We start from the raw sequence: 15,575 nt of genomic DNA on the forward strand, positions 1-15,575 counted from the left end.
ATGTCTTGTAGCACAGTGTGTTAGGAATACAGAATAGGTATGGGTTGAGAAAGGTGAGAGAAAGGAGTTCTCATTTTATCTTTGCAAGGGATTAACACAATAAGCATATGTTAGCATAGCGTCTGCCTAGTTAAAGGAGGTTAACAAAATCTAAACCGAAACTCATCTTTTAGCCTCTGAAAACAACACACTTCATGTCTTCTATCAAGGAAAGGAAGATGAGGCATAATTGAAAGAAAACAGATTAATGTCACAGCACAGAGTCGGACATAACACCTTTTCCTGGCCACGGTTTTAGGGTTCGACAGCAGCTAGAGAGATTCCCCTCATTAACAAGTAGCATGCAGAAAAGCTCATACGTTCACACACCAGGATCATCCTGTCATCTCACAGTAACCTCCCATGCTTAAGCAGAATATTGTCATAAAACTTAAACTCTCTGATCTATCTGGGCTTGAGCCCCGCCATCATTATAGACTGGCTTCCTCAGCTCACAAATCCCACTGATTGCCCCCTGGCCTCCTAAAGGCCCGATAAAAAGAAAAAAAATCCTCTCTTTTAAATGCCTCCCTCCATTTTATGTCTGATTTCCATGCTGAGTACAAGGGAAGTATGCACATCTTACAATAGAGAATGATGAATTCATACAATGAATCATTTCCTTTTTTCTTTTTTTTTTTACATCTTTGAGTTGGCTGTGTAAAACTGGCTTTTATTTTAAATGAGAGCTTCAAATGTTAGCTTTAGTATCACGGTTATCTTAAATAAACTGGTGATTTATTTAACCTTGAAAAACTGAGAAGTCTAAATGGTAAAATGCCAGAACCAAATCTGACCATTGGCTAAAAATAGTAGACGTAGTGATGTAAAGGATGACTCAATTTACAGCAAGAAAGCTGCAACCAGCCAACAGATGTCAAAAGAAATCCACTGTGTCTCAGACTTCAGACTGTATAATTCTCATAAGTGGGCCAATCAAATAATCATACTTAGCTAAATAAACTCAAAACTAAATGGCATCTAAAAATCATCACATAGCACAAATAATTTTCTTTTCTTTAACTAAATAAAAGGTCACCTAACTGTCATTTCCACAGTGTTCTACATTCCTTCATTAAGAGATTTTTCTTTTTTCCTGTATAGCGTGTTGTTCTCGTAGGAGCACATTTGAAGCAATTACCCCTCTAGCAGACGGGCGATCCATACGTGAATGATACTGAGGGAGGCAGTGCAGGACATTAAGCGAGCATTATATCCATGATAGCAGCATGATGCCAATTATTTTATAACAAGATCAATGCTATGATTTTTAGAAGTTGCAACAAATAAGCTGACAAAAGATGTAAATGCAAAACCGATACTCCACAACAAAAGAGTAAACAGGAATTTGGTTGTTTGAATCCAAATGAAACAGAAGAGAATTTGTGGTTATTGTAGATTTTGCATCATTCTTAGTGAATATGTGACATTTAGAAACCTCCTTCCTGCCTCGCTACGATGTGTGACAACTCTAACACAGTATAAACTGTGCTCCCTCCCACATAAAAGACCAGAATCTAGGTTTTGACATGTCATAACAGCTTTTTTTTTTTAGGAGTGGCCACAGAAGCTACAAAAACACTATGGTACAAAATTGTCTTAAATGACAGACATACTAGTCATGACCCACGCTATATTTAATATCAATGATCAGGGAATTGTGAATAGAAAGACAAGTAAGAGACATATAATACTTGCTTTACAATGAACATAATAGGTTTAACACACAGCAGATGTTTCATTAAATTTGCATCCGATTATTGCAGCATGACTTGAATTGATCCTTTTCATGAAACTAGATAATAGTCGCTGATTGCAAACTGTTTTGGCGCTGGGAAATTCATAGTATTATGTTCACTTTTGGTGAAAGGCAATTAGAAGCATTGCTCGAAGTTTGCCTGCTTTTATTCAGAAAATTGGACGCTTTCACAGAATTAATTCTCCTTTATTTCCCTGGATGAGTAGAAACCACACTCTGAGATAGAGGGGTTTAAAAGGAGGTTTGTGTTACACAGTATTTTTTTTCTTTGTTCATCCAGATTTGATTCACCTGAAGATCTGGCTCGTGACATTTGATTTGAACCTCTCTTCATATACAGATTAATTAATAAATACGGAATATAAAAATAGGAGACAACAGTACAACTATAACATGAACATATGAAGAGGGACAAACATTGTAGATTGACAGTGAAGGAACACTAGAGACATTAGTCCAGAGACTTAAGTCCTCATTAACCCGTAAAGCCCCATCCATGCATTAAAATTCCGCACCCCCACCCCCATCCCGGGAGTGGTGAGAGTATCCCACCACTATGGTTCTTGCCAGATTCCAGACAATATCTCCTACATAGTTGTGATGCAAGTATTCTATACTGAGATATAGGGTTGAAAATATTCACCAGAATGCGCATATATTTGGGGTTTTTTTCTTCATATTTTCATCAACAAACTGCAGTTGATTCTGTTTTCTCTCCCCATGCAATGCTTCTCTCACTCTGAGTGACACAATACCCGCCGCCACTTCCCTCCTTCTCTCTCCGCCCTCACCCACATCTCTCCTTTTCATTTCCTCAAAAGTGAACCGACAGTAAAGGAATTGCCATCATCAAGTGTGGATTACGATTCGGTTTCATTAGAAAAAAATGGAGGACGTTGCAGCAAAAAAAAAAATTATGCAAAATATGGCGAACAGCAGTGAGTATCACGAATATCCTGACCTACATCCAGAGACGTGGAGGATGGAGGTATAAAAGCTAACGTCAAAAGTCACAATTAGTCATAATAAAACAGAGAATCATATCATCTTAAGAAAGTCTCACACTGAGTTGTGTAAGTTCATTTACAGATTCCTTTTTACAGCAACAAATGAGATTTTGAATAATTTACTCTGGCTCCCTCTTCTAAGTGTAGACCAAACGCCTTAACTGAATCCAAGTGATTCCATAAATGCTGTACTGTTGATATATTGGCAAAATGCTGTTTTGTTTATTGCTTTGATTCTATCTTTTCAAAGATTCAAGCTCTCACAATGCATCATAATAAATCAGGGTTATTTAAAATATGCAATTGTATACACATACACTTTTTTTCTTTTTTTTTTTACCATACAAAGGTCAATGCATGTATAGCCACTGATGACAGATGATAAAATCGGATAAAGCCATTGTACTTAAAATGACAATGACACAAGATTGAACATTAAAAGTAAAGGTAGTGGAATTACCCAGAGGCTTGTGCTCTCCAGGATGGATAATTGATTTGGAAAAAAGACACTGCTTAGATGATAGACACGTTAATCAGCACCAATCACTTTCCGGCTTGCCAACTCTATGACCTGTGGTTACGTTGACAGCCATCTCTAATTCTTCAAGCACATCTAAAAAGGATGGAATCCAACAGGACAGTCACTAACATTTCTGTCTTTAAAGGCTCTAATTCATACAAGCATCACTAATAGCTTTACTAAAATGTACTGCCAGCTTCAAGCCGCCCACCACCTCTCTCCTCCGCTTCCCTTCCCTGTCAATGTGTAATCTCTGTCTTGTTCCATATATCTGAAACTGGTCACATGCAGACAAGCTGTCTTCAGATGAGTCACGGGGGAACATTTTGCGGTTAACCGCAGTGCTCTCCGGGGGCAACCTGGACAGTAGATCGGCAGCCAGTAAAACATTTGCAGAGACAGGAGAGACCATTCCAGATTGTCTTGCCTGCACACAGCTCGAGTGCTGAGTGGAATCTTCTGGGTATTGGCTGTGTTAACTAAATTGACATTGGCTTCTACCCTCCTGGCTATCCATCAGTGGAGGGATGAGCGTAGGGGCTAGGGAGGTAACCCCCCTCTTCTCCTCCTTAGTCGTATGCACTTCCTGCGGTAGTTGTCGCATTTGTTAGTGCCGGTATGAAAAGGAGAGAAAAAAAACGATGCGTGAGGAAGAAAGCAGAAGAAGGGATCTTGGTTCCCCCTTGATATTTTTGGTGATGGCCATTCATTTGTAGTGGTTTTGGCCTGAAGAGGCTTGTCTTATCTGTTCCTTCTCTTTCTCTCTGGGGGGAAATAGAGGGTGAGTCTTCTCAAGCCTACTCTCTCACAGTTGATTAGTTACTCCTGCTCTACCCCTACGCTCCAGGGATTCTATGCCAGCTCCCCCTATACATCCCCTTGTCATGCACACACTCACACTTCCACTCACAAACACACCCTCACGCACACGCATCTCCCTACAGCAATTTGAGGGAATCACACAACCTGACATTTGCAGTGCACTTATAACAATGGGTGCTTGATTAAAAGGGCAGAATGAGACAGTGTCACCCTCTATTCATCGTCCAAGTTACACAGGATTTAAACCTGTGTATTGCAACTGATACCACCACTTCCAAATTCTCTGATTGCACTACATCAGGAAAGTTTTTATAATTGTAATCCATGTGCATAACTGTATGTAACTGAGGTGACCAAGTTCACACAGAGCATCAGTGAGCAGATAAGAGCAATGCTAACACCGGGTGGGAAAGCAGTGCTAATACGGCTCCAGTGAATGCCAGTGTTTGAAAGGCATAAGAATAAAGCTCGGTTTTATCTGGCTGGGGGCAACACACAAAAGGCGGCAGCGTCGCAACGTGGTGGGTTTTCAAATTGGGATCAAAAGGTTCAAGCTAATTAACAAGCTAAATAAGAGTCCCAAAGCTTCATCCATGCATCCACCCTCGCTTTTTCTCCTTCCCTCTGTCTCTTCTGCTCTGTGCACCTATATCTGCATATGAGGTTTGCCAACATGTACAGTTTGTCAGGAAAGACAAATTGCTCCTCGTTCTAAAATGCAAAAAGTAATCAAAATTACCTCTAACAAGATTGTTCTAATTAACTATGTTCTATTACTAGAGTGACCCTGAGAGAGAAATGCCCCGTGATCAAGCACTCTTTTTTTGATGCTATTTGACTTTTCTAGCAGAGCCCCGAGGAGGCTGAAATGGGAGAGTCAAATGGAAAGGACAAGGGCACGTAATAAAGACAAATGGCTAGAGCATGAAATTTGATTCATTGCCCTGGTACAGAAACATTCACAGGGAAATAGCCAACATTGACAAGCCATGAATTTCAAAACACTGTCAAATCCAAATAGTACACATCCTGCTGTAATGACATTTAGTCCCAGAGAGGCCTGCAGGGGGACAGAGGCAGATTGAGAACCAAATCAATCAGACTGTTCTGATGGACATTTCGAAGTCCATTTGTGTGAAGTTGTTTAAAAGACTGGTTCATACATTGATGCACAATGAGATATTTCTGCCTCATTTGCTCGGGTTTGGAAATATTTTCCATCTTCATAAATCCTTCTTTATATGCGTCTTTAAACGTCGACATCGCCTCTACCTGCATGATTTGATTAAAAGATCCTTTCAGCTTCCATCCTTCAGATCTCTCCAGCTCACCGAGATGCTGCACGGTCATTTACAACACATCCCAGAACGCTGTCTATGGGGAGCAGCTTGAAACGGGTTCGGTACAAGACAAATCTTGAAATGTTGCAAATTAATATGGTGCTATTTAATGTATTTTATTCCTGCATTTAAGAGTTTATGGAAATGAAGCATCTGAAATACATTCTGCAAAACCACTGCCATTACACACTGATTCTGGCAGTATATGTACATTACTGTCTGCATCATGATGTGAATTGCATTTCAAATGGATTGAATGAATTAGAAATATCTGAAAGCATTTATAATATTTGGACATGTGTGCCATGTTTTAAAGCGCCTGCTTTTCCCCTGAAATGATTAAAAACATTGAGAAAAGGAAATATTTTACTTAACACATCAAATCTGCACATGACAACAGAGGGATTCCCTCATAATGTAATGAAAAAAAAAACCTTAAATTTATGGTCTTGGCCTTATTTGTTTCAATAGGCATCAGAAGCATATGCTTGCAGCAGACCTTTCGCTGCAGAGAAGCCGCTTTGTAGCGTGATATGAAAACACCATCTGGTGTACGAGCAGTGGCTAGGCTAAGTTATCTGGGGCTGGATAGGGCCCTGCTGTGTCACAGGATTATCTTACTGGTTGGTAGATCCTCCCTATTAGCCCCTAGTGGCTTGGATTATTGGATGATCATCATTATGTGTGACTGAGCAAGCAGCTAAGTACCTGCATTTTTTTTTTTGGACACAGCTTGTTAACGTTAGTGATCAGAAGCCCATTTTAGAGCTTTTCTTGAATCTTGTCTGAGAAATACTTCTTCTTGAGCATTTGGACTTCACTTAAAAACAGGCTGTGCTCATCCGATAATGCAGACGACGGCACACCTGGAGCACATATTTCTCTGGAAGTTCCTTTCTAGAATGACGAACCAGGATCACAAATGAGTACAGAAGAAAGCACATTCAGAGACGGGCCCTCTGCTTGACAAAATGAACATCTGCCGTTTCTCATCAGTGAGATTGAAGCTAATGACGAGCCACGAGTATGCTGACAGAGAGAATGGAATTGGATTGTGTACAAGAGGCCCGGTGAGACGAGCCATATGTTTTGGAAAATGTTGTGGATGGAGTTTAAATAGTATGTGTGTCCCAATGTGTGAGTGTGTGAAAGACAGAAATGCCGGCGAGTGGGAGAGGCAGAAAATAGATCTGTGTTTCTTTGCAGTTGGTTTATCCCTCCATGTTTATACAAGTGGATGAAGGGGAGTGTGTTAGCGAAGGTAAAACAACCCTTGTATTCCTCCACCTTCAATCTCTGCTTTTGATAACAGATAATGGAATTGCACATCAAAGGAGCTTCTCCATGTATCCAACTCTTCGGTGACCTCTAACAGCGTTTGTTCATATTCACAACGACAACTCCGGGACCCTAAGCCTCCACCAGCAGGCTTCTCCCTGCTTCCTCTCGCTGTCTGGGGAGAGATTAAATTTGAATGAAAATGAAATTTTGATTTCCACTCAGCAACTGATGGCCATCTTAATGTCATCGAGCTTCCGATGCAACATCTCGGCGTGGTGCTATTGTCATGTCCTCCTCTTCCTTCTCATTGCCAACCATCCTCCTGTTGGTAATTCTCATCCAAGCAGCCCTTTGTGTTGGACTGTTAAAAGTAGAATTGCAAAGTACCACTACAGCTTTTTGCAGTCTCTTGAAATATTGCCAGAGTCATTTCAGATGAGACATCTGCACAAACCCCGACGAAGAGGATCTGGAGCGCATGTGAGCGGTGAGTGCACTCGCTATAGCTCGCTAGAAGAGTTAATCACATGAAAACTTCCCAGTCCCCCCCTCTCTCTCTCTCTCTGTCTCCGTCCCTGTCTGTCTGTCTCCCTCTCTCTCCCCCTCTGTGTGCTACTGCTGGTGTGGGGATAAAGACAAGTCTCTGAAGTGGCTCTGTGTTTGAAGACTTCAACCAAAGTGGTGACCACAAACCCTGTTTATCCCACTAAAGCTTCTGAGTGGTCACACCGTGTAACAGCTTCAAGTGCTGCACATTTGTCGGCTTACGTTTAAATGTTAGTGCCGTTTCACATGCAGTAATTAAGTCTGGGGTCCTGGCTGCCACGAGCCTTTAGAGGAGTTAAATGAAAAATGCATGTGACCAGGTGTTGTAGGGGCAGAGCGAGAAGCTGAGGAAATGAAATCAACATGAAATCATGAGGGAGATTGATTAACTGGCACTGATAAAGTGCTCTAAGTATTAGGTAGATAAAGTAATTGATTAAACAATAAATCCCTGTCAGGCACTGAATAACCTCACTGAGTAATAGGAGACAACAAATGATGAATTAGTTTCATCAGTCCAGAGATGAAAGGTACATTGTATAATATTCTCATAACTGTATCATTAACAGTAAACGTATTATATAAATGTACATAGTAATTAATACATTTTTGTATCTGATCATAATCCAAAACTAAACATCTGATGGAGAAGGAGGTGATGAATGAGCTGCTCACAGGTTACAGAATAATCACATTCATGAAATGATCACTCTGCCACTTTAATATGCTTCTTAATTCCATGTTGGCAAACATTCAAATGATCTCCAGTGGCTCCATGAAATACATCTTCTGAGAGAGAAATCTACATCCTTTGCCTTTATTGTGACAACGCTGCATTATCAACTGTTTCTACATGAGAAGTTGCAAAATGTGCCAGAAGAAAAGAAATAATTACGAAAGGCAGGCTGAGGGAGGCTAAAGAGCAGCACGGTGTACAAAAGCACAAATACACCATGCGTTGTCTTTTATTCTCTCCAACAAATGGAATCTGCAGAATGAGAAAGAGCGACCATCTGGCCTCAACTTAGATCAATGCACTGTAAAAGCAGTAAAATCAATGGCAACAACTCTACCTTGGATGCTCACCATTACCCAGATGGTGTACTTGGAGAACGGCACAGGCCACCTAACCGAGACCAGACACAGCACAGAGAGCGCCGTGCTCAAATACCACCACCCACCTAGATGATTTGAGGATTTTCACTGGTTGGTTTGTGTAAGTAACCAGTGCTGAGGAACAACATCAAGCACCGCACACTAACTATAAGAGGGCCCTCTGCTGGTTTTAGCAAGGTGGATGACACGCACTTGCACATAAAGTACCAAATCACAGCAAAAAGGGAAACAAGGTCCAAGTGACGCTCTTCAAAAAAGGCCTCCACGAATCGAGAGACTGAATAGTAACACCCTCTAACACAGGAGAGTATTTCTCAAACAATACACACGTATATTTGACCAACCTCCAGATGAAGCAATCAAAATCAAACAGGAATTCTACAGAATATTACTTCAAATTTCATCTTCGATTTTGAAAATCAACATAGAAATAAAGTTTAATCACACGTACCCATTACAAAGATGATAAATGATGGGATGACGTTTGATTTTTGTATTTTTGGCATTGAGCCAAATACAGCAACCTTCTCTTACATGTCAGAATCCGCAAAAAAAAAAAATGCTGCCGCACTACAAGCAATCATAAGATTCTATAAAAAGCAATAGTGCGACTGTGCCACATTTCAAGGTAAATTTGTCTCAGCACTTTGACTTTTTTCTGAAAAAAACAAAGCCTGTCAAGTCTTTTTCAAGTCTTCATTTGAGCTGCTGCCACAGTTTCCTTAAAAAAAAAAGAAGAAAACTGTCCCTTTGACCAATGATTTCAATTCAGATCAGTAGAAAGAGCTTTAAGGATTTATCTAGTTCCTGAAGTTGGTCCACAGCGATGTCAGAGAAGTCATGGCTCTTCAGAGTGCAGCACTCGGACATACTGGCCTATCTGACAGCTGCACATGATCCTCAGCAGGAAACATTACCCTGCAGTGAATGCAGCGGGCTTTTCTTCAAGCTCTTTTAATAGTCTGATCCATGTATAAAATGTAGTTCAGTCTACTGAACTCAAATAACTTCAGTGTGAATTAATGTGCTTTTGCGTTGACCGCACACTCACTCCATAGAATTGTGTTTTAGATGTTGGTGATATGCTGATACTGCCTTGGCTGGGCCACTGAGAGTGCAAGAATATGGAATCTTTAACATTAGCCGACTTTCATTTAGACCTGGAAGGCAAAAAGCTCCACGCCATTAAGATGCTCTCACTCCCTGCGTGCTCTCAGGCTTCTTGTAGTGGTATGTTAATGTGGGCCAGTGCCATTTTGAGTAATTGTCCTGCATGGCTCTCCGCCAAATGTCAAAAACGATTTGCCTCGCGACAAAAACCGTATTGATCTTCATTCTGTTCCTGTCTGCTGGCGGCACAAAATGTTTCATCACTTCGGCAGCCTGCGAATGACAATTCTCACATTGTTCCTCAGTGAGTGATTGGAGGGAGACAATGGCAGCGCAGACCTGGCTGCTTTTCTCTCTCACACACTGGACGTGGAAGTTCACGAGGAAGGACATGATATGAAAAAGGCAACTTCATTTAGAATACTTTCTGTAGCCTAGTCTGTGTGTGTGTGTGTACTTCTTTAGTTGTATTCGACCTATTACTTATGTATTTTCTACACTTGAATGGGTGCACCCATCTCCCCCTCGGAGATCAATAAAAATGTCTGATTCTGATTAGATCAAACTTCACTTTAGTAAATTGAAGTGCATTGTTAGAAACTTTCTGACTGAGATGTATTTCTTCTTTCAATTAAGTCTTTAGTAGATTGTACTTAAAAAAAAAAAAACTGTCAATGTACTTCCAGAGGGCATGGCAGTGAACCTGAATATAGCTGGTGACTCAACATGCTGGCTGCAGAAAATGGAATAAACAAAGCGGAGTGCATAGAGGTCACACACTCTCGCAGCATTTCGCTGCATGGAGAGGGCATCCTCAGTTGTATAGGTCGCATTATTGCACTGATCTCCTGTTGCTCTCCTGTTACCTTTTGCTGGTGTTAAATGAAAATTCACACACGACCCAAATGAGGCTAAAGGTAAATGACAAGAATCTGCTCATATAATCCGAGAATTGACGGCTGCCACTGTGGACGCTCGGATGAGGAACGGAGCTGAATGGTGAGCAACTTTCAAGGTTACAGTGCAGATGTAAATGTGAACAACTCACCTATTCGAATGACATGAGGCATCCCGTAAGAGTACTGAATCCAAAAGAGACATGCCATCAGCGATGTCCAGTATTCCCAAATCGCACTCCGGGGAGACAGCCAATTATTTCGCATGGTTGTAAAGTCGCGGGATCCACTTTTTTAAAATTCCAACGACGACTCAGAATTGCTCATCAAGACTGAATTCGCAGCATAAATGCACATATGGATTTTTGGTGGCTGCGACAAGTCCGCTCTCATTCTACTTGGTGCAACATTCTCCGTTGGGTTTGTTTTTTGTTTTTTTTTCTAACTCACAAGTCCGAGCGCGGTTCGATCAGGCTGAAGCCTCCAGTTCCTCTCAGACGGATCTCGGATACACCTGCGAAGGCAGGGTGTTACAATTAGCCTACAGGAGTGTCTCTCCCCTCCTACCGCCGAGGCGCTCTGTCTACGAGCAGGTACCACGCCAACAGCCGAGCAGGACTCCCGCACCCCCGTGGAGGAAAACTGCGCCTGCGGAACTTTGGGTCGCCTCGAAAGATTCTGTCGCCAGTAAGACAAAGAAAGGCGTTAGACGATGAGCGCTGAGGACTCTGTGCGCACTTCACACACTCCAAAAAAAGCTTTAATCATCCCGGTTCCACACTCCAGTCATGAAAATTGTTCATATGAAAAAGAGCGACTTAGTCAAGGAGGAAAACCCCGCTCCGCGACGCTGCTCTCCAGTTGCGCACGGCGATGGCACGAGTCTGGTTATTCATATATTCAAAGAGGCTCGTTCTAACACAGTGTTCATTTTGTAAACCGTCTACTTTGTGCAGGGTGGCAAGGTGGTGCAGGAAGCCTCGCATCTGCGTGCGTCTGACGACCCCCCTCACCGCGGTGCCACTAGAGGCACGCGTCGTTACGCATAGTCGTCAACTTATGTCCAAGAAGTATTTTATGGAGGTGAGAGGGATCCAAATGTCCACTTTCACTTGTTGTATTTTACTCGACTTGTATTACGATTCCATTTAATCTCTTCCTATTTAACGCGATGAGATCAGGGATTTTACATATTTTTGGTGATTTTGGAGATGCAGATTTCACCATATTTACTCAGATGGAACTTGACATTTTAATAATTGCCTCAAGCTAAACGAGGGGAAACTCCAGGCTGCCCACTATTGTGAATGAAATGACTTATTAGCATGAGGGACATAATATCAGCTGAAGACTGGGCTGCTGGAAATGCAGGGCTTCTTATTGCTGATATTTCAGGCTGTCTGTTTTGTGTGAATGAGCATGTTAGACCCCTGTAACCGCCTGGTGCCTATCTGGCTGTCCATTGTTCGAGTCTTACAAAGAGCCTTCAAATACAGGTTGTATGATACATACACAATCAGAGGGGTTACTCATGTCTCTTTCACTACTGCAGTGGATGAAGCCAGACTGAAAGTGTGGAATTATATGTTCATGACACATATTTAAGTATTATTCATTAATCATTTGTTGAAAATGATAAGCAATCAATCAAGTTTAAGGTTTAAATCCTAGCTAGCTTGATAGCTAGAAAGATAGATAGCTAGAATGATAGATGAGTTTCTGTTATTTCCTAAATAAGCCCATTTGACAAAGATATCTTGATTTTTTTTCCCATTTTATGTTCCTAATAAGTCGGCTCCACAAATTGCCTTTTCATTTTTACGATTTGCAATTATTAAGCATATTTTCAAAAACACAAAGCTATATTTTTTTGCGCTCAGTGGAACACTGTTGATGAGATAGTGCTGCGGCTCATTGGTTTTATTTTTCTGTTTGGAATGGGGGAGAGGAATAAACTGTGCATCGGGGAGCATGCAAGCAAGAACAAGCCAGACTGACTGCCACTGCATATTCATGTCTCCCACAGCAGATTTATCGCCTCTTGGCACAATGTAAGGACTATCAACGTGAGTTATGTGGCCCAGCTCTCGCATTATCGAGATTCATTGACTTGCTGCTCTTTCAAATACAAAATGTACACAGCTCCAGCAAACAAGACATTCCGGGTCTGTGGGTGCCCTCTATAGAGAGATGGTGGTCTGTGCTCTCAATCACCTGAGCTGGGAAGTGGAGCAGGGAAACTCCCCACTGTGACGCACCCAGGAAATGTGCCCCGACTTAATTTTGTATTCATTTTCTTCGACCTTTTGACCCATTCTCATTTTACATATACATAACTGATAAAAGGCAAGTTGCTCTTTGCTCCATACATCATTCTCAATGTAGTTTCTAGTTTTCTTGATAGTGTTTGGCTGAGTTAACCCTCTTTAGCATGCTTAGTTTAATTTTCCATTTCTTTTTGTTTTGAAAAAAAATGTATCTGTACAAAATTTAAGGTGAGCACAGAGAAACGTTTCCACCTCAGCAGATAAAAAAGCAAGAAAACTAAAGAAGGGCAAAAGAATCCCTTAAATAAAGAATTTTGGGGGAGACAAACTGACAAGAGACTTGAAAATGACGAGATGAATCTTCAACATCTTAATATATCTAAGTATTATGGTGATCATTCGACTCATAATTGCAGAGAAAAATTGTTTTTGTGATGGGTTTGGTTTGTAAAATAATCACAGCAATTAAAATAATTCAAAAAAAAAAAAAGAAAATTATTCGAAATTTTACTTGGGCAAAGTGCACATCAAACTCAAATGTAAGAGCTGGTTCAATGATACAGACACACATCAGTGTGAGTAGTAGAACGAGTAAATCTGACGTTATTGTTGGAGTGTCTTGTGTGATCGTTGAGCTATGAAAAGTAAATGGAAGGACCGTGAAAATGATGCACATTGATGCTGCAGTTTTAAATTGTTTTATTTTACTCATAGCATGACGCAATTTATCACTTTAAGTCCTCATTAAATTTAGCCGGATTGAAGCAAGTTGCTAAAGCTGCTACATATCTGAATAGTGTTACACTCACTTTAAAGTGCTGAGACCAATAGCAGAAACCGAAGTAACACTGACTGGCAACATGAAAGAAAAATCAAACAACTCTTCAAATAACCCATCCCAGTCTCTACTTTGAGTAAATTGAAAAAGTAATTAAAGTGGACACATTTAAGCAAGTCACACGTCTATATACAACAGCACTCAAGCCTATTTTTCCTCCCCTGTGAAATGATTGCTGTTGCATTTACAACAGCCCAGCAATCGATGCCTTGTCTGGCAAGTTGGTCATAACTATCGGCTCCAGAAACATCAAGTCTCCATTGTAAAGCTAAAGACATTGACAAGCGGTGTACTTAGTTGACTGGATTGATTAGCACATTTTGTTGTTGTTTTTTGGGGGGGGAGATTCTGGGAGAAGAGAAAGAAGACAATCAATTCCCGCACAGTGCCTTTCAGTGCTTGCTTATACACCGATCAGGCTAAAAAATGTGCAATCCGAGATGTTAGATTGTTTATAATTATTTTGGAAAAATTGCTGCACTTCGATTAAGCCTTAAAAATGAAGTGTGAAACATTTTCACAATTGATTTTGCCATTCCCTTCAAGAGAAATATCAAGAACTGTGCCATCACTCTCAATGCAATGCCAAGGATCGACCATCTCCCCGCAACAATGGGTCAATGGGACCTCATCTCTAAGTCTGACGTGGTTATAAATTACATGTCTTCTTGCTGTCTTTGTGGCAGGGTTCACTTTTTTCTTGAAGGGTGAAGCTTTAGCTTTGTTAAAAGAAGAAATGATTGTTTCATCAAAAGGCCACAGAGTCAACTTTTCAAACTATGAGGGAGTTGTATTGATCTCTGAGAAGAAAAGATGGTGACAAATCAAAAATAGGGTTCACACAATAGAAGCTTGATAGTTGGAAATAAATATTCCATATTTGTGTTTTTGTTGTGCCTGGAATAAAGTATACTTGCGTTGTCTGTTTCATGTTTCTTTACTTTGTGACTGGCCTTCATTGAATTTCAAAAGGCTTTGTTCAAAATACCTGCTGCCGTGAGTCCACACAGACATACGAAAGTAAGACAGAGCAGCTTCTTAACTGCTGCCATGACAGGGTTTGTAGCAGCTCCATTACATCAGGTCTACAATGTCCATCCAGCACAGATAATTAAATGTCGATTTAGCCTCTTCAACTGTACTGGGGCTATACAGCTGCTTTGCTGACAGATTGAACACTTGCCACTGCCTCACGGTCTTATGATTCAAGGCAAGGTGCCATGTGCAGACAAGGTTATGAGAAATTGGCCCAATTCTGGTCCTGATTGCAACGTTTACTGGAGCTCTAGACCGCTCTGGTTTGGAGTTAGAGACTGCTCAAGATGTATGCGCTCCTGCTGACGTATGTGGCGGTGGCGTGATGGGGAGGGGGATGGGGGGCGGGGGGACAATCACAACCCTGATCAGTCATCCAGACAGTCGGTGAGATGGGAAATGACTGCTAGCGGGGTTCAGCCACTGGTTATAGATGAGGAAGGCACAGAGTAATAATAGATTCCTGACCATCCTGATTTATCAATTGAATTATTAGTGTTATCATCCTTATCATCCCCAACATCTATCTTCAATAACGACGGGATGCCAGCTTACAATTGTGAGGCAGTTTGTACACGTGTAAAGAAAAAAAAGACAGACCGCAAACTCCGTTTCTTGACCTTTAAAGGACCAGTGTGTAGGATTTAGATGGACCCACTGACCAACATGTGGGTTTATCGATTAAATATAACTCTGTACGCGGCTCTGAATGAACAAGCCAAACACTTTCATTCCTTTTGCATTTTCATGTTCTTTTTTTAAAGGCACCTTGATTTTTTTTGCTGCACAAATGCATCAGTTAGAAGATAAAAAAAATTTTAAGAACACAAATTTTTGACTAATGGGGATCACATTTGCAATAAGAAACATCAAAGGAGTGTGAATGCTTGTCACCTAAGAAGTAAAAGCATGAAGAGTCAAAACAAAATCAAAACAGGTGATGACAATAAAAGAATAAATGCTACTGTGTCCTAATGGGAGATGGCAAAGTTGTGTGTT

The 15,575-nt window shown here is 40.9% G+C and overlaps 1 protein-coding gene across 3 annotated transcripts in view; it reads right to left on the bottom strand.

Moving 5' to 3' along the window:
- grik3 (glutamate ionotropic receptor kainate type subunit 3) overlaps positions 1–11,433 on the bottom strand; it is a 98,428-nt gene extending 86,995 nt beyond the window's left edge. For 2 of the 3 annotated variants that reach the window (XM_086218024.1, XM_086218025.1), the window contains exon 1: positions 10,589–11,433. In XM_086218024.1, coding sequence (XP_086074150.1) covers positions 10,589–10,703 — 115 coding nt within the window. In that variant the 5' untranslated portion in view covers positions 10,704–11,433. Of the gene's footprint in view, positions 1–8,400; positions 8,453–10,588 lie in introns of those variants that run through there. The other variant, XM_086218026.1, reaches the window with a different exon arrangement.
- Positions 11,434–15,575: the final 4,142 nt, after the last annotated feature.

This window comes from Aulostomus chinensis, chromosome 11 (assembly GCF_037954235.1).
Source record: "Aulostomus chinensis isolate RoL2024-O1b breed Wild chromosome 11, RoL_Achi_v1.0, whole genome shotgun sequence".
Classification (NCBI taxonomy): domain Eukaryota; kingdom Metazoa; phylum Chordata; class Actinopteri; order Syngnathiformes; family Aulostomidae; genus Aulostomus; species Aulostomus chinensis.